The sequence below is a fragment of the Sorghum bicolor genome, chromosome 2, assembly GCF_000003195.3.
Source record: "Sorghum bicolor cultivar BTx623 chromosome 2, Sorghum_bicolor_NCBIv3, whole genome shotgun sequence".
In the NCBI taxonomy this organism is placed as follows: Eukaryota; Viridiplantae; Streptophyta; class Magnoliopsida; order Poales; family Poaceae; genus Sorghum; species Sorghum bicolor.
In genome coordinates, this window is record NC_012871.2 from 73557039 (window position 1) to 73578720 (window position 21682).

Genomic DNA, 21682 nt, shown 5'->3' on the forward strand with positions numbered 1-21682 from the left:
CGCGGCGTGTGTGAACCCTGGGCGCAGCAGCATGCTGGATCGCATGCCGTGGACGATGGACCAATAATAGACACCAGACAGGGGCCAGGGGCAGGGGGGAGGAGACCGTTGGTTCATGGGCACACGACCGACAAGGACGCAGCGGCCTTTTTCGCTTGACGCTGCCTGTCTGCCGTGCCGTCGCCGGTGGCCTGGTACTGGTACTAGAGGTGCAGGTGCAGCGAACGCGCACCAAAGGACACACAAAACCGTCGACGATAGGACGGTAAAACGTCGGTCTCGCACGAGCAAAAACTGAATGAAGCTCGCCACCAGTGAACGTACGTACGCCGTGGACGTGGACGTCTCTCTTCCGTGCTCCATCTCATCTTCTCACCTCCATGGACGGGGCACGCCATCGACGACGACGACGACGGCATGGTGCCCATGAAGGAGTGAAGGACGACGCGGGCCGGCCGTTTATTGGGGGCTTGTTTAGTTTCGAAAAGTGAAAACTTTTCGGTACTATAGCACTTTCGTTTGTTTGTGACAAATATTATTTAATCATGAACTAATTAGGATCAAAAGATTCGTCTCATGATTTACAGATAAACTGTGTAATTAGTTTTTATTTTCGTCTATATTTAATGTTTTATGTATGTGCCACAAGATGATGTAACGGAAAATTTTGAAAACTTTTTGGCAGGTCAACTAAACAAGGCCTCGGATGAGGAGGCGAACAGTGCCTACCTGTCCTTCACTGCGGTGCTCCACGAGGTCCCCCAAGTCCCCAACTCCCAAGGCCACCGGATCCGGGAGCACAGAGGAGAGAACGAAGCATCTGGAAGGTATTTACCGGGCGCGCAGTATTTACCGGTGGCCACGTATCTCCGTGGTGAGTGGTGACTGATGTGCTGTGCAGTGGACGAGCCACCACGCCCACGGGCCACAGCGCCCCCGCGAGAAGGCAACGGCCGCCCATGCCTGCGGCGGCAGCTACCGGCTAGTGTCCCACGTGGAGGACCACCTGTGCAGTGCAGCTATGGCGCTGTGCCGTCTGGTCGACCGCTATCCTCATTGGGAATCCAGCCCGGCGGCCACTTGACGCAAGACCAGCGGCTTCAGTCTTGGGCCAATTTTTTAGTTCTAAAAAATTTTGCAAAATTTTTTAGATTCTTCGTCATATCAAATCTTTAGACACATACATAAAGTATTAAATATAAATAAAAATAAAAACTAATTGCACAGTTTTGTCGAAATTGACGAGACAAATCTTTTGAGCCTAGTTAGTCCATGATTGGACAATATTTGTCAAATACAAACGAAAAAGCTACAGTGTCAATTTTGTAAAATATTTTGGATTTAGTTCACCCAAAAAAGCAAAATCTTTTCAAGATTCTCCGTCACATCGAATCTTACGCCAGATGCATGGAGTATTAAATATCGATGAAAATAAAAACTACTCCCTCCGTCCACGAAAGAATCAATTCCTAGAATCCGTGTGAGTCAAACTTTTTAAAGTTTGACTAACTTTATAGAAAAGAGTAATAACATCTATAATATAAAATACACATTATATGAAAATATATTCTATGATGAATCTAATCATATTAATTTGATACTATAAATCTTAGCATTTTTTTCTAGAAATTTGGTCAAAGTTTAAAAAGTTTGACTTAGGACAACAGAAATTGACTCCTTCGTGGACGGAGGGAGTAATTGCACAGTTTACTTGTAAATCACGAGATGAATCTTTTAAGCATAGTTACTCTATGATTGGATAATGTTTGTCAAATAAAAATAAAAATGCTACAGTTCCGAAAACTTTTCAGTTTTCGGAACTAAACAAGGCCTTAGTTTAGAATATTGTAACACTTTCGTTTATATTTAGACTTTGTTTACTTGCAAAATATTTTGCAAAATATGAATAGTACCAATTTCGTTTGTATTTGACAAATATTATCCAATCATGGATTAACTAGGCTCAAAAGATTCGTCTCGTCAATTCCGACCAAACTATATAATTAGTTTTTATTTTCGTCTATATTTAATACTTCATGTATACGTCTAAACTCTAAAGATTCAATGTGACGGGAAATCTGAAAAATTTTGTAAATTTTTTTGGAACTAAACAAGGCCTTAATAAATATTATTCAATCATAAATTAACTAGACTTAAAAATTTGTCTCGTAAATTATAACTACATAATTAGTTTTTATTTTCGTTTATATCTAATTCTCTATACACGTGTCATAAGATTCAATATGACGAGAAATTTTGAAAATTTTTGGATACTTTTTGGAACTAAATAAGACCTTAGTTACTTCGTGAGTCCACAAGACCTTGTTTAGTTCCAAAAAAATTTGTAAAATTTTTCAGATTCTCCGTCACATCGAATCTTTAGACGTATATATGAAGTATTAAATATAGACGAAAATAAAAACTAATTACATAGTTTGGTCAAAATTGACGAGACGAATCTTTTGAGCCTAGTTCGTCCATGATTGAACAATATTGATCAAATACAAATAAAATTGGTACTATTCACATTTCACAAAATATTTTGCAAGTAAACAAGGCCAGTGTTCTCGTTTTCTTAGAAGTCAAAAAAAATTTAGTTTGACCAAATATATACAAAAATATAATAATATTTATCATATATAATATATATTATTAGATTGAGCATGAAATATATTTTCATAATATTTTTATTTGTAGATACAAATATTAATTTTATTTAATATATTTCTTGTTAAACTTAAAAAAGTTTGACTTCGGGAAGTGAGATGTGCATTTATTTTTGGATGGAGTAGTATCCCTTTTGAATACTCTTACACAGTAGGACACAGGAGTACTAGCGTACTCCCTCCGTATAGGATTTAGATATCATTTTAGACAAGGTTTGGGTCAAAATATTGAAAATATAAATCATTATAACTTTTATATTGTTGAGTTTGCAAATGTGAAAATTATATAATAGATTTGTCTTCAAAAATCGCTTTCATAAAAATATACATATATTATTTTTTCTAAATATTTTATACGAATAAAAGGTCAAAGTTGTGTTTTGAAGACTAAACGACATCTAAATTCTATATGAAGAGAGTATATATACTCCTGCTGCAGGAATAGTGCAAGTATATTGTGTGAAAATATACGAGATATGATATATATATATATATATATATATATAGTAATACTGCTCCCTCTGATCCAAAAGAATACAATGACTCTAAATTTAGGACAAATCAAACTTTTACATTTTTACCAAATTTACAAGAGATTAGACTGAATATATCGTGTCGAATATACAAGGATCCTTTGTAATACTTTCTCCGTCCTAGTATACAAGGTGCAACTACTTTCTATTCGTGTCTCATATATATATAAAGCATATTCTCTCACAAAATACTAATGCATTAGTACTAGTGCTGAGAGAGAGGATGAATTAAAAATGTTCTTAGTATTTAAATCAAATGCGATTACGTCTTATATATTGAGACGGAGCGAGTACTATTTAAGATCTGTTTGCTGGAGTTCATACAACAATTTCTTAGATGAATTTAGAAGCAGCTCTGTCAAACAGTTTTTTTTACTGAAGGTGATTCTATATTGATTATATAAAACGATTATCTATTTGAATTAGAGGCTTCAATATATAGTCTAGAGTTTATTCTAGAAAATTATTTCTAGTCTCTCAAATAATTTACTTTTTTTTTTAAAAAAAAGCCTCTTTAATTTGCCTCTGGGCAAGCGGAATCGACGAAAATTAATCCAAGCATAACAAGAAAAAGACTGCGGCCGGAATGGCATTCCACTGACGTCTGGTTTCCACTTCAAGTAATCCACCGAATTTCTTATCCGTCTGCTCACTTGTTTATTGACGGTTTGGTGCCACACACGCTGTTCTGTAGGCAGCTTTTGCCATCCACCGATGAGGAAATCGTATAAAGTTTCAACAATGCTGTCCAGAAGCTTCTCCTTTGGAACTGTTGCCTGTCCACAAATTCAATTATCTAAAAAGTCATAACTTATTGTTGACTGATTTATTGTAAAAGAAAAATACTGCTGTCTAGAAAAAAAAATATGACTGATAAGAGAAACAAACGGGCTTTCATCCGGAAGTTTCCAGTCCTGGTAATTTTTAATGGAACGCTCCGTCAGAAAGCCCGACACACTGTTGGAATTTCTTCGCTTGAGCTTATTTAAATCTACTAGTCATTTTAGCAGTATTTTTTTTCAAATTAGTAAATAGTACTGTCAATCATGATTTATTAGCCAATTCCATTTCCCCGTTAGCAATGTACACGTGCTTTTAGAAGGAAGAGTCTTGGATTGCAGGACAAGGTAAGATCAGGGAGGAGAGACAAGCAAGCTAATAACATTTTATTAATATATACATGGTTATTGGTTGACTTGTTAGTTGGATCCGTTTAGATTTTCCATCTAATACTAGTACTTAGTTTAGAGAACCCATTAATAACTTTTGATTATTTAGTATGTAGTTTGTTTTGAGCTATTTAGTGCTACCGTGAGTGCTAATTTTAATTGCTAACAGGTACTAATGGATCTCAATATGCTTAGAATTGTTCATAACAATAGTACAGTGGAACGACCTTTTTCAATCAGGTCCTTGATGAAAAGTTCTCATAATATCTTCATATCACCTGGTCATTTTTTAAATCATTAAGACTGTATTGTATTGGTGCAAGTAGCAAACAACACAACTTTGTAAAGCTAAAACAATGCTTAATAGTGCTTTAGGTACTGCTGCTTGCTTTGCATTAAGCCATAATATACATTTTAATTATGAAATTGATGGTACCTTTCTATATTTTTTTGCTAGAAAGGAAACACACTGTTATTCTATTCAAATTTGATGGCCTTATTATTATATAGCTTTTCAGGTTTGAGAACTAGTACGTGATTTCAACTGAATCAGGTAGAACTACCTAAAAGCTCATATGTTGGTACTTGTATTCTAAGGATGTAATAATTCTATATTTTTTTCTCGAATAGAGTCCATGAAACTAAAATTGTTTAACTAAAAACATAAAGTGAAGTTAAAAAACATGAAGTGAAGTGGTTTTAAAACCTTTAAAACTATTTTCCAACCCCAACCACACACCTTGAAATAGCAGCGTCGTGCCGTTGGCGCCATACCACCTCAGCAGAGCGAATCTTTACCTGCACATACGTGAGGGCACGGTTAGCTCCCCATCTTTCCCTTTATGGCTCGGGTGATGCCATATGGACATTCCAAATTCTTTATGGTCACCAGATCTGACCCAATCTGATCCACATGTTCTTCAGTTTTTTTATTTCTTATTAATGATGAATGGATACTAATTCTCGAAAAAAACAGAGATGAGTATCTTTGACAATATTTTCTTGAGGACGGTTGGGTGAACATGTCATGAGAATTCATCATGGCTTCAGACTGCAGGTTTTGTGGTGAGAAAAAGGCGAGACATGAACCTATCAGACATGGGGTGGGGGGTGGGGGGTCTGATTGCTGAGTCGATTAGCCGTATCTTCGACGAATCACCAAACTGTCGAAACGGAGGATTCCAAGTCTAGCAGGATGCTGACCGGAGAATCAAGAGGGATCATTCCCAGATTTTTGCAATGGTTCACACGATTCGGCCATCCGAATTCCCCATGACACTCCAACCTGAATCTCAGGTTCAGCAGCAAGCGGCAAGTGTCCTGCACTGACACTGTTCTTCGTTGTGTGAAAGCACGAAACCTCAATCATCATCATTAATCAACGAGGAAAAGATTGGAGAGGCGATGGAATGGCGCAGCCACCAAACCGGTCCAAAATTTCCAGTTTTTCTCTTATTTTCTTTCCGGCGAGAATCTCCTTTTTCTTGCCAATTACCAGCGCGGCGACCACTTCCAGACCGAGAGAGCCCACGACTGCACCTGCACCACCACCACCACCACCACGACGGTCCACGGCGGCGGATGACGGTATACTCATACTGGTATGCCTACATGGCTACGTCTCTCTCCTCCCACTTCGACCCGGCCGGCCCTATCAAAAGCCCCCTTCCACACCGCACTCCCCTCACCTTCCTCCACCTTCCCCTCCTCTGCCCCCACCGCCCGCTTCCTTCTGCCTTGCTCCGTTGCTTCCTCCCACCACAGTCCACTCCACTCGCCGGCCCTGCAGCTCAGTATTTGACTGAGATTGGTGGTGGAGCTGCTAGCAGCTCGACTCGCTTGCTACTTCTTGGTCCTGACGACGGTGCGTTCAGACCAGTGACGACGACGTTGTGAGGAGAGGGCAAGGAAGCAAACCTGCCAGGGAGGTGGCGATGGAGAGGTACGAGGTGATCAAGGACATAGGATCGGGTAACTTCGGGGTGGCCAAGCTGGTCCGGGACGTCAGGACCAAGGAGCTCTTCGCCGTCAAGTTCATCGAGCGGGGGATGAAGGTGCGTACGGCTTTTGAATCGATTTTCCCCCTTCCCTACCTTAATCAGTCTCCCCTCGCGCGTGAAAAAGGTTTGATCTTGGAGTGCGTTCGATCGGTTAATGCGAATTCTGGCAGGTGGGTTTTTCATCGGATTGTTCAATTCTGGTCCTCCCTAGTCCTAGGTTTGCCTTGTTCTTCTGGTGCATAACAGGAACCCCATTATTGGGGTTGGTACTGGACTACTGGTCGGTACTGTTTACTTGGTAGTTGATTGATTCTGCGTACCAGCTATCTGTTTGCTTTACTCGTTCTTGATATAGCTTGATCAAGAGATGGCATGAACGCTTCGCTAGTATTTCCCCCAGGCCCCGACCTATCTACTCTGTTTTTCCGTCTGAACTTCTGCCCTGAGTGACTGAATCTTCATAAATGTGACTTGAATTTTGACTAATAGTTCACATCACTCAATTGTTTTTTCTAGTAGTGGATGCACAACTCTTTTGTTTGCTTGGCCCTAGGTCACACTTGACTGATCAATGCAGGTGTCACTTTGCTTCTAGTATCTGTTTACAGAAAAAGAGCTGAGTTTTGCACGTGGCCACCTGGGTACTGGTTAATCTACTCATCTAGCTATGCTGGATTTAGATGCTTATGCATTCTTGTAAATTGATTTCTTAAAACTTGTTTTGTTTCTCGGTGATTTAGCTTCAGTTGGGGAACTTTCTTTTTTTAGAAAAGAAGTAAAGGATCACTTCTAAATTATGTGCCCATATTGCAGATAAACCCCAACCTAAGTGAATGTTCTGTGCAATTTACTCTCTTTGTCACGTTTACTGGGTAATACGAAAATATCAGGTATTGTTAGTTCTATTCGTTAGATATATGGATCCTTATTTTCTTGTTCTGGGGAGCTGGTCAGGTTGTACCAGTCCAGAGATACTGAGATAGCAATAACCTGCCATAGTAGGTAACCATGCTTTACTATAGCAATAAACAATTCAAATAATCATATCTGTTACTGTTAGCAATAGCATCGAATATTGTTTGTTCATCAATGCTATCGTTTAAGATTACCGACAGCACAAGCCTTACTCGTGATTTAGTTGATTTCCCCACATCAATTTTGCTTCATTAACTTCAGCTTCCCCATGGGTGCTTCTAGCATCTGTTTGATTCACCATCCATGTTGTCTGGACATCTGCAGTTAATGGCATTGTTATTGTAATAGTGCAAAAGGGAATGATGAGTTGGATTTTAAGTATCTGGTTAGATTAGTTGTGCAGCTGTTTGTGTTTTCTTAGAGTTGAACACGTGTTTTTTACAACATCTGTTTACATATTATTGTTATTCTGCTTGCCTGTAACAATCTGTGTCACATTTCACTTCTTTAACTCTCATGGTTTCTCAAAAGCTCTTCTGGAATGATGCATGAGTACCTTTATTTATCTGTTAATTGCTGTAACCTTTCCTTCTGCTTTCATAGATTGATGAGAATGTCCAAAGAGAGATCATGAACCACAGGTCGCTGAGGCATCCAAACATAGTTAAATTTAAGGAGGTAAGTCCCATTTTGCTTCTGTGACAGCAATACAAACTTAGATTCAATAGTGCTTTACAGTCTGGGAAATTTGAAATGTTGCATTTCTAAATGAGCCCTTCCTAAATTGATAATGCCTTCTGTTTCATATTACTGAGTGTTATGAAAATATCTCATAAGAGCTGCTGGTGAATTTTATAATTATTACATACGGGGTAATGCAATGATACGCAGCTCTCCTGCGTATTCCAGAAAAAAAATTATTACATACGGGGAAACCTATACCTTGTGCATTTTATTACACATTCTTTGAAATTTCTGAAACTTCTGAATGAAAACTGAAATGCAAAAGAGAACATTCAGTTTTCGAGTGACTAGATAAAGATAAAGTATGCCGTTGTGCTCAGCTTCCTATCCCGCTTCCAGCAGCAAAGTATTCTTTGCACATAATCCATTCCGCAATTTTTATTGGACAAACGGAGTGTAAGGCGAGAGTATCTCCATGTTGCAGAGTTGAATGGCATTTTTGGTAGCAAGTATTCTATTATAAATTTATAATGTGTCATATGTTCAGTGTAGTTGGTGTAAATGCTATGTGTGATACTTAATGGTAGAATAATTCCTTTAGATCTGTTTTTCCCCCTTAGAGTCATTGTCTGTTTTTCTATCTGTGTAGGACTAGTTGCCTAGTTGGCATCTTGTTTCAATGACTGTTGTATACTTGGATAGCCTGCACTAGTGCCATGCCCTTTAAGACGGGGAAGTACCTATGGTATTCAGGCGTGAGAGTTTTTCTCCAACACCTCATAATTGTTGATTGGCTATAATGTAATCACTCAAAGTGACAGCTCCTTAGCAGCCTGCTTTATCCTCTTGTTTTTCTGTTATGTATTCTTGTTTGCATGGAATACCTGGCACAATTGTTTGTGCTACCTGATTTAGTATCCAAAAAAAGAGGTATCAACTAGGTACAGTGAAGGAGAATTATCACTAGATGGCAACATCAGCCAAAAATAAGTTCGGAGTTCAGTCCCATAGTCTGAACTCTTTTTAACCTATTAGTGTTTTCTTCAGGATTTCTTAGCAGCATGCCTTTAAGCAATGTTCCTTGCAGCTAGGCTCTTTGGAATGAAAGTGGCTGCAGCAAGTAGAGTCAATTATGATTCTAGCAGTAACTTGCATTCCTCTCAACTAATTTGGCTGCAGTACCAGAGAAATACTTAGTGTCTTAGTGTACTGGTCATTTCACAACAGTAAATTTGTGGATTTAATTGGAGCTTACATTCTACAGAAAACAGTAGGAGAGGGTCCAACTGTGATTATTACATTTTGTCTCAAAGTTTAAATTTGTTACCTTTTCCAAATTACAAACTTAAAAGAGAGACTTAGTTTTTCAGGTTGTGCTAACTCCCACACATTTGGCCATAGTTATGGAATATGCTGCTGGCGGTGAGCTATTTGAAAGGATCTGCAAAGCTGGAAGATTTAGTGAGGATGAGGTAGATCATCTTTACTACACGTGAATCTTTCATATTACCGAAGATATGTACTTCTAATGAAAATTATTTGTTCTCTGTAGGCAAGATTCTTCTTCCAACAACTGATTTCAGGAGTTAGCTATTGTCATTCAATGGTATATAATTATCTCCAACTAACATCTGATTAGTAACTTAAATCAGAACATCTGTGACATAATGCTATTTTTGTTCCCTTGCTGCAGCAAATATGTCATAGAGATTTGAAACTAGAAAACACTCTCCTGGATGGTAGTATAGCACCTCGGCTAAAGATATGTGATTTTGGTTACTCCAAGGTATTTGAGATTATGAACTTTAGTAAGCAGCTTGCCGATAAATGAACACTAGAAATCATACTCATGTTTTTTTTTCAGTCCTCTGTGTTGCACTCTCAACCAAAATCAACTGTCGGGACACCAGCTTACATTGCTCCAGAGGTCCTTGCTAGAAAGGAATATGATGGAAAGGTGATCCTGTCTTTGTTAGTTTCTTGTTTCCTATGGTCTTATTTCCAGTGGAGTGGCACACAAACTTGCTGCATCTTCAGAATAAGAGAAATATCTTAATAAATAACACTGAACCCTCAAACATCACCATGTTCAATTTAGGTCGCCGATGTTTGGTCATGTGGAGTTACTCTGTATGTGATGCTTGTTGGTGCTTATCCATTTGAGGACCCCGACGAACCGAAGAATTTCCGCAAGACGCTTACTGTGAGTAAACTCAAGCTTGACCGAACAATCACTTCTGCATGTACTATTTTACTCTGTTCAGCTGAGCTCATGTATCTAATTTTCTTGCAGCGGATTCTCAGTGTCCAATATGCGGTTCCTGATTTTGTCCGAGTTTCAATGGAGTGCAGACATCTGCTGTCTCGGATCTTTGTGGCGATCCCTGAGCAAGTAATTCTGTCGAAACATTTTCTGCAACGAAAATCATAAGACTCCTGCATTCTTATCATCCATTTCATGCAGCGGATAACCATCCCAGAGATCAAGAACCACCCGTGGTTCTTGAAGAACCTGCCCATCGAGATGACCGACGAGTACCAGATGAACCTACAGCTGGTTGACATGAATGGCCCCTCGCAAAGTCTGGAGGAGATCATGACCATCATACAAGAGGCCCGGAAGCCCGGTGACGGGCTGAAGCATTCGGGACAGCTCCCTGGCCTGGGGAGCATGGAGCTGGATGACATTGATGTCGACGACATAGATGTTGAGGACAGCGGTGACTTTGTATGTGCCTTGTGACGTGGTTCAAGCTGTCTCGGCGCTGTTGCTGTCACGGGACTCTCCCCCACCCTTCTGGTCTTGTGTTCTACTGTTATTCCATCTTGTTTCAGCGAGCTCCGAGCTCCCATTTTGTTGTTGTAATATCACATGTTTTGCGTAATCAAGGTAGTCACGCTGTGGATAAATAATAGACGTTATTATGTCATGTATTCTTGCTGAATTCTTGTTCAGGTCCTGTGTTTGCCCTGTATGAACTGGGCAGTTTCATGAGTGCCTCAGCCTGATCTTTTGATCTGCTGCATGTAGCCAATGTGTTTTTTATTTTTATTATTTTACTAGAAGCCATCTTATGAGTTACCGAGTACTACTTGTTACTACTCTATCAGCTAATCTTTTTTGGTTTTACTAAATCAATGAACGACTAGCATTAATATACGGAAGCTAACCAAGCTCGATTTTATAAAGCAAAACATGTCTATACAACGACTAGCATTTTCGATGGCACAAAACAAGAAAATTCTCTAATGGGCCAAGAAACTGGGGGAACTGGGTGGTACAGCTCGCTCGCATTCAGGTTGAGGCCCATTTTTATTTCGGCCTGCTAATGCAACCCAACTGCCAAATCGCGCAGGCAGCGACGAACGGTCAGGATCCATCCTCACAACCGTGCCGTGCGGCGCCCGCGCCTCCTAGCATCCGCCCACCCTATATAAGCTATATACTCGTCTCCTTCCTCTGCCCTCTCGTCCAAAACCCTAGCCCTCGCGCCGCCGCAGCCGCCGCCGCCCCCCAGCGCTCGAGCTCCTCGCCTCCATCGAGCTCGCGCCGCAACGCCACCATGAAGGTAAGCCACTACTACTCGCGGTACCCTCGTTAGGCGATGTTTGTCGGTATCTAGCCTCTGATCTGTGCGCTCCTTGTGTTGGTTCCAGTTCAACATCGCGAACCCGACCACCGGGTGCCAGAAGAAGCTGGAAATCGATGACGACCAGAAGCTGTGAGTGTTTCACATCCTCCATTTGCTCTGTATTTTTCGTTTCTCTTAGATCCGTGGGAGTAGTGTTTTGTTTCGAGCGCTCTGTTGGTGAGGCGATTGAGTATTTCAGACTGAGTGCTAGTACTTATGCATCGATTTGTTCTACGTAGTTTTCCCAACTGTTCCCTTGACTCCTTAGCAGTCTTACTGCTTAGATTCATTTAGTTAGGTTGCTTGCTGTTCCCACTGGAGCATCTGATAGTGTATTAATATATGTTAGCCTTATTATCCGGTTATAATGTAATGGCTTTTAGGCAATAGTACTTCAAAGACATGTTTAGCATACTTTCTGAGGTAATTAATGTTTAGAAATGCGCCATTCCCATTTCGTTGGTGTGAATTTTCGTGTACAATGATTAAAATTAGGACAGCAACATCTTGATTGCGGTTAAGGATGCTTAAATCTATTTAAAATGCATCTACTGTTGAATTTAGGAGCAGGCAATAATCCTTGACCCCTCTTTTAAAATTGTGCTGAGAATTGAGATTTCATATAGGGGTAGTGAGCAACTGAGGCTAATAGTTTTAATTCTTGAAATTGTACTAACTAGATTCAAAATGGTGGTAGATCGTTCTGTTATATTTTATTATTTTGGAAGTGCAATTTGTTTACCATCTACGTTTTAGATTTACTGAAAAACTGTCTTAATGTATTCCCTCTGTCCCAAAATGAATGCAAGTCTACCATACTACCGAGTTAAAACCATTTTGAATTTGACCAAGTTCATCAATATTTATGATATCAAATAAATGTTGTTAGATTTGACATGAGATATATTTTTGTAGTATACCTATTTTGTGTACAAATATTGGTACTCTTTTCTATAAATTTCTTTGCACCTTAGAAAGTTTGACTAGAGATAGAGAGGTAGAGTTGCATCCTTTTCTGGATGGTAGAATATCAAATAAGCAGATGCTAGGCCTTGTTTAGTTCCAAAATTTTTTGCAAAATAGGAATAGTAGTACTTTCGTTTGTATTTGACAAATATTATCCAATCATGAACTAACTAGGCTCAAAAGATTCGTCTCGTCAATTCCGTCCAAACTGTGAAATTAGTTTTTATTTTCATCTATATTTAATACTCCATGCAAGTGTCTAAAGATTTGATGTGACGGGGAATCTGAAAAGTTTTGCAAAAATTTTTTGGGAACTAAACAAGGCCTATTCTTCCTGCTCTGTTTTGATTTGTTTTCTGATAAACCTTTCTATCAACTACAGGCGTGCCTTTTATGACCGAAGGATCTCCCAGGAGGTCAGTGGTGATGCTCTGGGCGAGGTAAATTTACTGATAACTTATTTCTTGATCCATGATCCTTTTGCTGATTTCATACTTAAATATAGGTGTGATATGTTTCTTTGTTTGCAGGAGTTCAAGGGTTATGTCTTCAAGATCATGGGTGGATGTGACAAGCAAGGCTTCCCAATGAAGCAAGGAGTTCTGACTTCTGGTCGTGTTCGCCTTCTGCTCCACAGGGGTATAGAAACTTCTTATCTCCATTGTACTCTCAACACCCTTCTGGCCTTCTCTTACTGTGGTTCTTACCTGAACATTCGATATGAATTCTGTAGGTACTCCCTGCTTCCGTGGTTATGGGAGGCGTAATGGTGAGCGCAGGAGGAAGTCTGTCCGTGGTTGTATTGTTAGCCAAGACCTTTCTGTTATCAACTTGGTGATTGTTAAGAAGGGTGAGAATGATCTTCCTGGTTTGACTGACACTGAGAAGCCAAGGATGAGGGGTCCCAAGAGGGCCTCCAAGATCAGGAAGCTCTTTAACCTTTCCAAGGATGATGATGTACGCAAGTATGTGAACACATACCGCAGGACATTCACTACCAAGAGCGGTGAGCTTTCTTGTTGGTAACAGCATTGTGTAATGTTTATTATTGTATCCACTGCTTTCTGAAATTTTCCAACCACAGCAAGCTAAACTGTTTGCTTCCTTTGCAGGCAAGAAGGTGAGCAAGGCACCTAAGATCCAGCGGCTTGTGACCCCCTTGACCCTCCAGAGGAAGCGCGCTAGAATTGCTGACAAGAAGAAGAGGATCGCTAAGAAGAAGTCTGAGGCTGCTGAGTACCAGAAGCTTCTTGCCCAGAGGCTGAAGGAACAGAGGGATCGCCGTAGCGAGAGCTTGGCCAAGAGGAGGTCCAAGCTTTCATCTGCTGCCAAGGCCGCTGCCTCCACCGCTTAAGAGTGTTCAGAGCTTTGAGATGTTTTAAGGCCTATCTTGTTACAACTTAAGTACCTATGCTGCCCTGGCTGTGTTGCATCAGTCGACCCACTCTACTTAGATTTATGAGTAATTGTTGCAATTTTGTATGAACATGGTACTGGCTTGTCGGAATTTTTTGAGTACCAGAGGTTTACTATGTTGTTTAATGCTGTGAACATCAGCTGGCCTCGTTCGTCTTTGTTCTGCACCATATGTTAACATAGTATTTTCCTGGCGACCTTCTAGTCGTTGGCTGTCTAATAATTCTCTACTTTGAACAGCTGCCGATGTTGGTTCGGAAATCGGAATGCAACTGAAGAATGAAATCGTCTGATAGCATTTGAACTCACCAGGGTATGGGAAAGTTACTGTGCTCGGTGATAATTCCTGCCTTCGTGGCATGGCAACATGCTGTAAAAATTAAAATGGCCTGGTCTCATGTCTCATCTCGTTTATTCCGGAGCTTCGCTGAGAAGTTGGCCTCAGCCGTTACGCTGAAAAAATGGAACGCAGTCTGAAGCCTCTTCGTTTGGCCGGTTTTGGGGCCGGGAACTTTTCCAGCTAATCCATGTTAAGTACAAATAAGCCTATCATTCCAGCTGGAACATTTCCAGGGCAACCAATCAAGAATAAACGTTCGTTGTTTCTGCCGTGCTGCACTGCTGCCTGCAACCATCATGATCAACCTTTGTAATACTACCCCCAGACTCCAGTCAGTCATATGACGTTTCAGACCACAAAATTAAACTACACGTAATCCAACTCTAATTAGATGTCTGAAATGGGGTACCAGATTTCATTGCTCACAGGATATTTCATAGCTCAGAGGAAATTTCATAGCTCCTTAATTTGAATTTGAATTTGAATTTAAACAAACAAGATACATACATGTGTAACAACTAAATAACCATGTCTCGTAGCATGGGTTGGCGTGCGCAATACTTTTATAAGGGACCTAACTAGATACTGATTCAATATATCGGTTCAAGTTAATATCTTATATGTTGATCTAATACACATCCTAAACAACCAATGTGGGACTAAGACTGATCCCCCATACGAGCCTAATTTAAACTGAATTAGATGTCACAAAACCTCTAACTCCATTTGAGCCCTTTCGAACTGAACGCTTGCTCCATCGAATTTACACTAGCAAGTTTACCACACTGGAGTTTACACCCTTTTTCTTCATAAGAAAACGAATGGTTTTTCACCGTGGGCTTGCTGCATGTACGGTCAGTCCGTCACTGGTCTTGACTGTGGAGATGAATGCTTATTGGCGCTTGGTGGTACCACCCGTGTTGATCGCTGCAAAGCCTTAGTTTTGCATGGAAGTTGTTTCCTGCTTCGCTCGTTTTGTACAGTCAGGAACTTTGCTGAGAAATACAGCTACTAGGTACTCCTTCCATTCTAAATTATAAAATATGTTTATAAAATATGTTTAAAGTATGTAGTAAAAAATAAGTTAAGACATCTTATAATTTAGAAGGAAAGAGATAACTTAGGAAATCGTATAGTTACTATAATTCTTATAATTTAGAAGGAAAGGATAAATTAGGAAATCGTATATATAGTTACTAATTCTTGACTGTGTACCAAACGTAATAAGATTTAGAAAATTCAAATTTGTATCATAAACAGTTAACCACGTTATGCCATTCAAATTCTATGTACTTTGGTGCAATGTCTCGTATAGAAAGAGATTGGCCGCCGCATGATTGCAAACTGCCCATGGGCGCCACTACTTGCCCACAGCCCGACACAAGCTTGTAAGCACAGTGGTGCTGGCAACTGCAACTGCAGGCCACAGTTACGAACAAGCATTTCACATCACTGCAGAAGAGAACAAAATAGAACCATCAAGGGGATCGATCAATTTATTGAGCACCAGTTCAGCAAACATTGCACTCCCATTATCTCTTTATTCTCTCCTTACCAAGGTCAAAACACCAGAAGCAGCTAAGTCGGCAAGTCACGCACCCAAAACAGGAAACGAAAGCATACAATTACAACACATAATGCTAGCTACTGTCTTCCAGGATACAACAAGTACCTCCTATAGCTCCCCAGCATGTAACTTGTGCCAAGAGCACCCACCAGGCCACCACACCGAACATCAACAAATAAATAGGCGCCGATCACCTCTTTCGACTCACTGCAACTATTTCTACCCTCTCTGTTCGGCTTTGGCCATTCAGAAAGCCAGTGGTGGCAGCGGCAGGCTGTTGTTGAGCCCTGACCGCATCCTCCTCTTCCTGAGCCTCTCTGCAATGATGAAGGCAAGCTCCAGGGACTGGGAGGCGTTCAGTCTTGGGTCACAGTGGGTGTGGTAGCGGTCGCTCAGGTCGTCAAAGGTCACAGTCCGTGATCCACCAATGCACTCGGTCACGTTCTGCCCAGTCATTTCAAGGTGGATACCTCCTGGGTGACTTCCTTCTTGGTCATGCACGTCGAAGAATGCGCGCACTTCAGCCTGTTAGATATAGTGGAGTTCGTGATTAGAGCAATGATATCAGTTGGAAGGTCAGGATGGAATGTTTCTAGATAAAGTGTAAATACTCCAGTGAAAATACATTGATCAAAGCCATTGTCAACCAATTCATTTATCAAATATATTACTCTTAGAGTGACATTTTAACATCCATTCATGAAGCTAAAAAGACATCAGCAAATGGCTTGTATCAAAGCTTAAGCTGAAAACTCGTCAATAGCAGCACCTAAAATGCTGACCCAAAGTATGCTTAAAAATGAATTTGAACAAGATCATTTAGCCCCCGCCCAGCAAAGACCTGTTAAGGATAAGTGGCGCAGTGACCTTACTTCTATTAAATCATAAGCAGATACAATATTCCAGAAGTATGATGTATGCCCTAAAGTCCTGCAATCTTACAGACTAGTAGAAACACAGAGCAAAAGAATGGATAGGAACTTTAGATATCATTCCATATTCTCGATACAGATATGAACGCTCAAACAAAACTGAGACTCATTCAAACTTATCATAACAGAAACGCATACTAGCGAATAATGAAGAAATTTGCAGTGGAAGGTGACTCACCAGAATGGAATCGAAAGGACGAGTCTTCAAGCCACAAGGGGCCTTTATGGTGTTTCCATGCATAGGATCAGTAATCCATGTGACAATCAATCCAGCATTGCGGACAGCACGGATGAGATGAGGCAACTTTACTCTCATGTTCTCTGCCCCCATCCTTGTAATTATGGTGATCCTTCCGGGTTTGTTTGAAGGGTTCAGAATCTCAATCAGCTTCACCAAGTCACTGGGATTCATTTTGTCACTCACCTACATTCCACAAATCACATGCCAATTTGACAGTCAGGATGACAGGACGAGCACAGTGCCTGGATTTCACTTAATAATCAATAGAAGAAGGAAAAAAAGGATTTAAACCCGACCTTTATGCCAAGAGGGTTGGCCACACCACGGAGGAATTCAACATGAGCTCCATCAAGTTGACGAGTGCGCTCACCAACCCACAACATGTGGGCTGAACAATCATAGAAAAGGCCACTGGTGGAGTCCTCACGGGTAAGAGCCTGCTCATAGGGTAAGAGAAGGCACTCGTGCGAGGTCCAGAAGTCAGTAGTCGTCATTATCGGGTGGTCAACGGTAAGTCCTGCTGCAGTCATGAACCCAAGAGCCTCATCCACCCTATGGGCCAATTCACGGTACCTATATACCATCAATGAAGATAACCATCAGATTGATATTCATTTGACCATTTGCAAGCACAAATTTTAAATTCAACCAAAATTAGATAACATTTCATGTAATCATGTAGCAACAGTATACGATTAGCTAAGCTATTCTTGTGTCATAACATGTAAATCTCTGGTTACAAATTGTTATTTTATATGTGCCCTTTTGATGGTGACTTATGGGAACTTTGGTGAGGCAACAACTTCCCAGGAAAAGCGAAATACTTGGTCCACAAATATTATAAAGTACATCAGTTAAACAATATAGACTACATGTCCATGACTAAATCAAAACTTTGAAACAAAAGAAAAAAAAATGTATGCACTAGATATGATCAATAAGGAATTTCATGGTGGAGCACCATAATCTAATGGAGTAACTTTATACTAGAAAATACCATATTACCAGAGACATGTTTTATTGACCGACAATAATACATTCTCATGGTACCTTCTTTACACAAAAAAAAAATCAATATATGCAACAAGGAGATGCACTCAAAGACAGTGATGCCCTGTTTAGCAGCTTCCTCGAAAGAAAGGGACATGTAAAATGAAAGATCCGGCATATTCTACTGCAACTACTTGTACCAAACTTCGTACTGACTCATGGCCCAAAAAACCACGTGATTTTTACCGCATTGATGACCAACAAACAATCAAGAACCACCAAAAATGCTGAGAACCATTGCTTCATTACATGGTCAGCAGGAAAAAAATCAGGAATGGTTCTAGTTCCATCCATATGTTCACTTTCAACAAAATATTGAGTATCTAAGAATAGCTACTTCCACTATGAAATTAGCACCAAAAGAGGCGGATCCATACTACCACGGACAATTTTAATTCAACCAAAATTAGATAAACATTTGATGTAATCATGTAGCAAAAATATATGGTTAGCGAAGCTATTCTTGTATCTCTGGTTACAAATTGTTGTTTTACATGTGCCCTTTTGATGGAGACTTGTGAGAACTTTGGTGGGGCAACAGTTTTTCGGGAAAATACAAATACTTAGTCCACAAAAATATTATAAAGTACATTGATTAAACAATATAGACTACATTGCCGTGAGTAAATAAAAACTGAAAGAAAAACTGTATGCATTAAATATGACCAATAAAAGAATTTCATGGTCAGATTACCAGTGACATGTTTTATTGACTTAACTCTACTTTCTCATGGTACCTTGTTTACTCAAAAAAAACAATACATGCAAAGGAGATGCACTCAAAGACAGTGATGCCCTGCTAGCAACTTCCTCGAAAGAAAGGGACATGTAAAGGGAAAGATCTGACATGTTCTACTACAACTACTTATACCCAACTTCGTACTACTGACTTATTATGGCCCAAAAGAGCCACATGATTTTTACACCATTGCGACCAACAAACGATCAAGAACCACAAAAACTGTTGGGCATTATTGCTCTATTTTAAGAATGGTTCTAGTTCCATCCATATTTTAAACTTTCATCAAAATGTTCAGTATCTAAGAAACAAATAAACAAAGAACCACAAAAAAAAGCTGAGCACCATTGCTCTATTTTAAGAATGGTTCTAGCTCCATCCATATTTTAAACTTTCCTCAAGATGTTCAGTATCTATAAATAGTTACTTCCACTTTGAAACTAGCAACAAAACAGGTGGATCCGTGCTATCACTGGCAACCTATATTTTGCGTAACTAGTTATTTTTCTTCATCATATTATCGTGATAATAACGAGATATGTGCAGGAGATTTTCGTTCTGACATGACAGCGACTTCACAACCTCCACAGCAAAAGCGCTAGTACTGAAAATCGCAGGAAAAAGGGGACGATTTTTCTCACCTATCACCTTGCTCGCTGTGATCCATGAAGTCGAGGTTCCATTGTGTGACACGCTGCATGGCAGCATACCCTCCTGTGGCGAACGCGCGGAGCAGGTTGAGCGTCGCCACCGACTGCGCGTAGGCGCGGATCATCCTCTGCGGGTCTGGCACGCGGCTCTTCTCGGTGAAGTCATCGCCGTTGACGTTGTCACCCCTGTAGCTCGGCAGCTTAACACCATCCCTCTCCTCGAACGGTTCGGACCTTGGCTTGGCGAACTGGCCAGCCATCCTCCCCACCTATCATGCACAACAAAGTTGGAACAGGTCGGATCAGATCTGGCAAAACGTCATGCCGGGTGACCGGAATTTAGTGGTGGCTTTGATGTGTTGGTTGGTACCTTGACGACCGGCACCTGACCACCGAACATGAGCACGGCGCCCATCTGGAGCAGAATACGGAAGGTGTCACGGATATTGTTGGCGTGGAACTCCTTGAAGCTCTCGGCGCAGTCGCCGCCCTGGAGGACGAAGGCGCGGCCCATGGCAGCCTCTGCCATGCGCTCCTCGAGGTGGCGCGCCTCTCCGGCGAACACGACCGGCGGGAACGTTTCGATGGTCTTGAGCACCGTGTCCAGCTCCTCCTGGTTCGGGTATTCGGGGAGCTGCAGCGCCTTCTTCGATTTCCAGCTGTCGACCGCCCACTTCCCCGGAGCCGCCGGCTTCTTCTCCGGCGTGGCCACCGCCGAGGCGGAAGACTTGGCAGCGGCCGCCGCGGGGACGGCGGGTCCGTTGTTCTTTGACGGGTCGGCGGCGTGGATGGCGGAGATGGTGCGCCTCTTCAGCGGGAGGAACACGGCCGCGCGGCGCGGCTGGGATGACGCGCCACCGGATACGGCCGCTGCTGCTGCGGCGGCGGCGGCGGAGTTGGTGGCCAGCGCCATTGCGAGCGAGGGGTGGTAGATAGATGGGTTGGTAGTGGTAGATGGGGAGGAGTCGTGCAGTGCAGGGCGTCTCCTCTGAGGAAATGGAGGTGGCGAGCGGGGCGGTACTTATTGACGGGCGGGAGGAGGAGGGGTTGGTAGCCGTGAGCGGCGACGACGGAGGGGTGGGGTAGTTGCCGCCGGGTGGCGACGATAGGAGGTGGTGGAAATGGAACGGAGGGGGAAGGGTAGTTTGGGGATTGTGGCTGCAATTAGAGCGGTCGTACCACCAGGGTTTGGTGGCGAGTCTACGTCTATGACAATGTGGGGCCGTGACGGCAGAGAAAGAGGGTAGGTGCGGGCTCGCTATGGTAGCTGGTAGGCGTGGATGTTCGGCTTGGCTATATATCGATGAAGCCGCCCAAATGGTTGACGGCTTGTGCTGTTGGACTCTATGCATCGCACACGTGCGAAAATCTTGGTCATAAAACGGGAAAATTTTGCACCCCTTCGAATTGGGCCTTGTTTAGTTCCAAAAAATTTTTGCAAAACAGGTACTGTAGCATTTTCGTTTGTTTGTGACAAATATTGTCCAATCATGAACTAACTAGGTTCAAAAGATTCATCTCATCAATTTCGACCAAACTATGCAATTAGTTTTTATTTTCGTCTATATTTAATACTCCATGCATGCATCTAAAGATTCGATGTGACGGAGAATCTGAAAAAATTTGCAAAATTTTTTGGGAACTAAACAAGGCCTTGGTATCGTCATATTAGGGGGGAAAACACCCCGATATATAAAACGTGATCGGAGCATGCGATTTGGCTTCGAGTCGTCTTGTTCCGAACTCCTCCATCCTCATGTTTTTGTTGCCCTACTTTGCCGCTTTCTTCTCGTCACCTATCAATATTATCCTCCCTTAAAGATAGGGAAGCTCATTGATTGGCGTCATCTTTATCCTTTTCCCTACCTCCACCACAGGCGCCTCGCCCACTAATCTAGGGTATCACTACGCCACCTACCTTCCTACCCGCCTCTCAACCCTGCCCACACTAATCTCAGAGCAGCTCGCGCACTAGTCCTGTCCAACTGTCTACTCGTATTACCTCAGCGGACGACACCCTGCTGTCTCATCCACCGTTGTCTCACCTGCCTCTATCATCGTGTCGCGTTCGCCCCCCAAACCATATTCTAAAGGCCGTTCGGGAATAGAATTTCTTACTTGATGTGGGAAAACAACTTGTCTCCGATGTCAATGAGCTCCTCATCGGAACCCTAGATTTTCT

The 21682-nt window shown here is 41.6% G+C and overlaps 3 protein-coding genes across 4 annotated transcripts; 2 read left to right on the plus strand and 1 right to left on the minus strand.

Moving 5' to 3' along the window:
• LOC8061558 (serine/threonine-protein kinase SAPK2) lies at positions 5995 to 11037 on the plus strand. The gene is made up of 9 exons (XM_002460996.2): positions 5995 to 6422; positions 7887 to 7961; positions 9338 to 9439; positions 9520 to 9573; positions 9661 to 9753; positions 9832 to 9924; positions 10066 to 10170; positions 10261 to 10359; positions 10432 to 11037. Exons 1-9 carry the CDS (start codon positions 6303 to 6305, stop codon positions 10708 to 10710), a joined length of 1020 nt encoding a protein of 339 aa, XP_002461041.1. The 5' UTR covers positions 5995 to 6302; the 3' UTR covers positions 10711 to 11037.
• On the plus strand, positions 11387 to 14201 carry LOC110432396 (40S ribosomal protein S6). Of its 2 annotated transcripts, XM_021452719.1 has the most exons (6): positions 11387 to 11536; positions 11625 to 11689; positions 12948 to 13005; positions 13096 to 13204; positions 13299 to 13571; positions 13678 to 14201. In XM_021452719.1, the coding sequence occupies exons 1-6, from the start codon at positions 11531 to 11533 to the stop codon at positions 13917 to 13919; spliced, it is 753 nt and encodes a 250-aa protein (XP_021308394.1). In that variant the 5' UTR covers positions 11387 to 11530; the 3' UTR covers positions 13920 to 14201. The 2 variants fall into 2 exon arrangements, with proteins under 2 accessions (XP_021308394.1, XP_021308393.1); XM_021452718.1 differs by having other exon boundaries at positions 12948 to 13204.
• Positions 15792 to 20484, minus strand: LOC8079214 (phospho-2-dehydro-3-deoxyheptonate aldolase 2, chloroplastic). Its single transcript, XM_002463154.2, has 5 exons — positions 19871 to 20484; positions 19492 to 19769; positions 17358 to 17634; positions 16999 to 17244; positions 15792 to 16413 (listed from the first exon to the last, which is right to left on the minus strand). The coding sequence occupies exons 1-5, from the start codon at positions 20411 to 20413 to the stop codon at positions 16135 to 16137; spliced, it is 1623 nt and encodes a 540-aa protein (XP_002463199.1). The 5' UTR covers positions 20414 to 20484; the 3' UTR covers positions 15792 to 16134.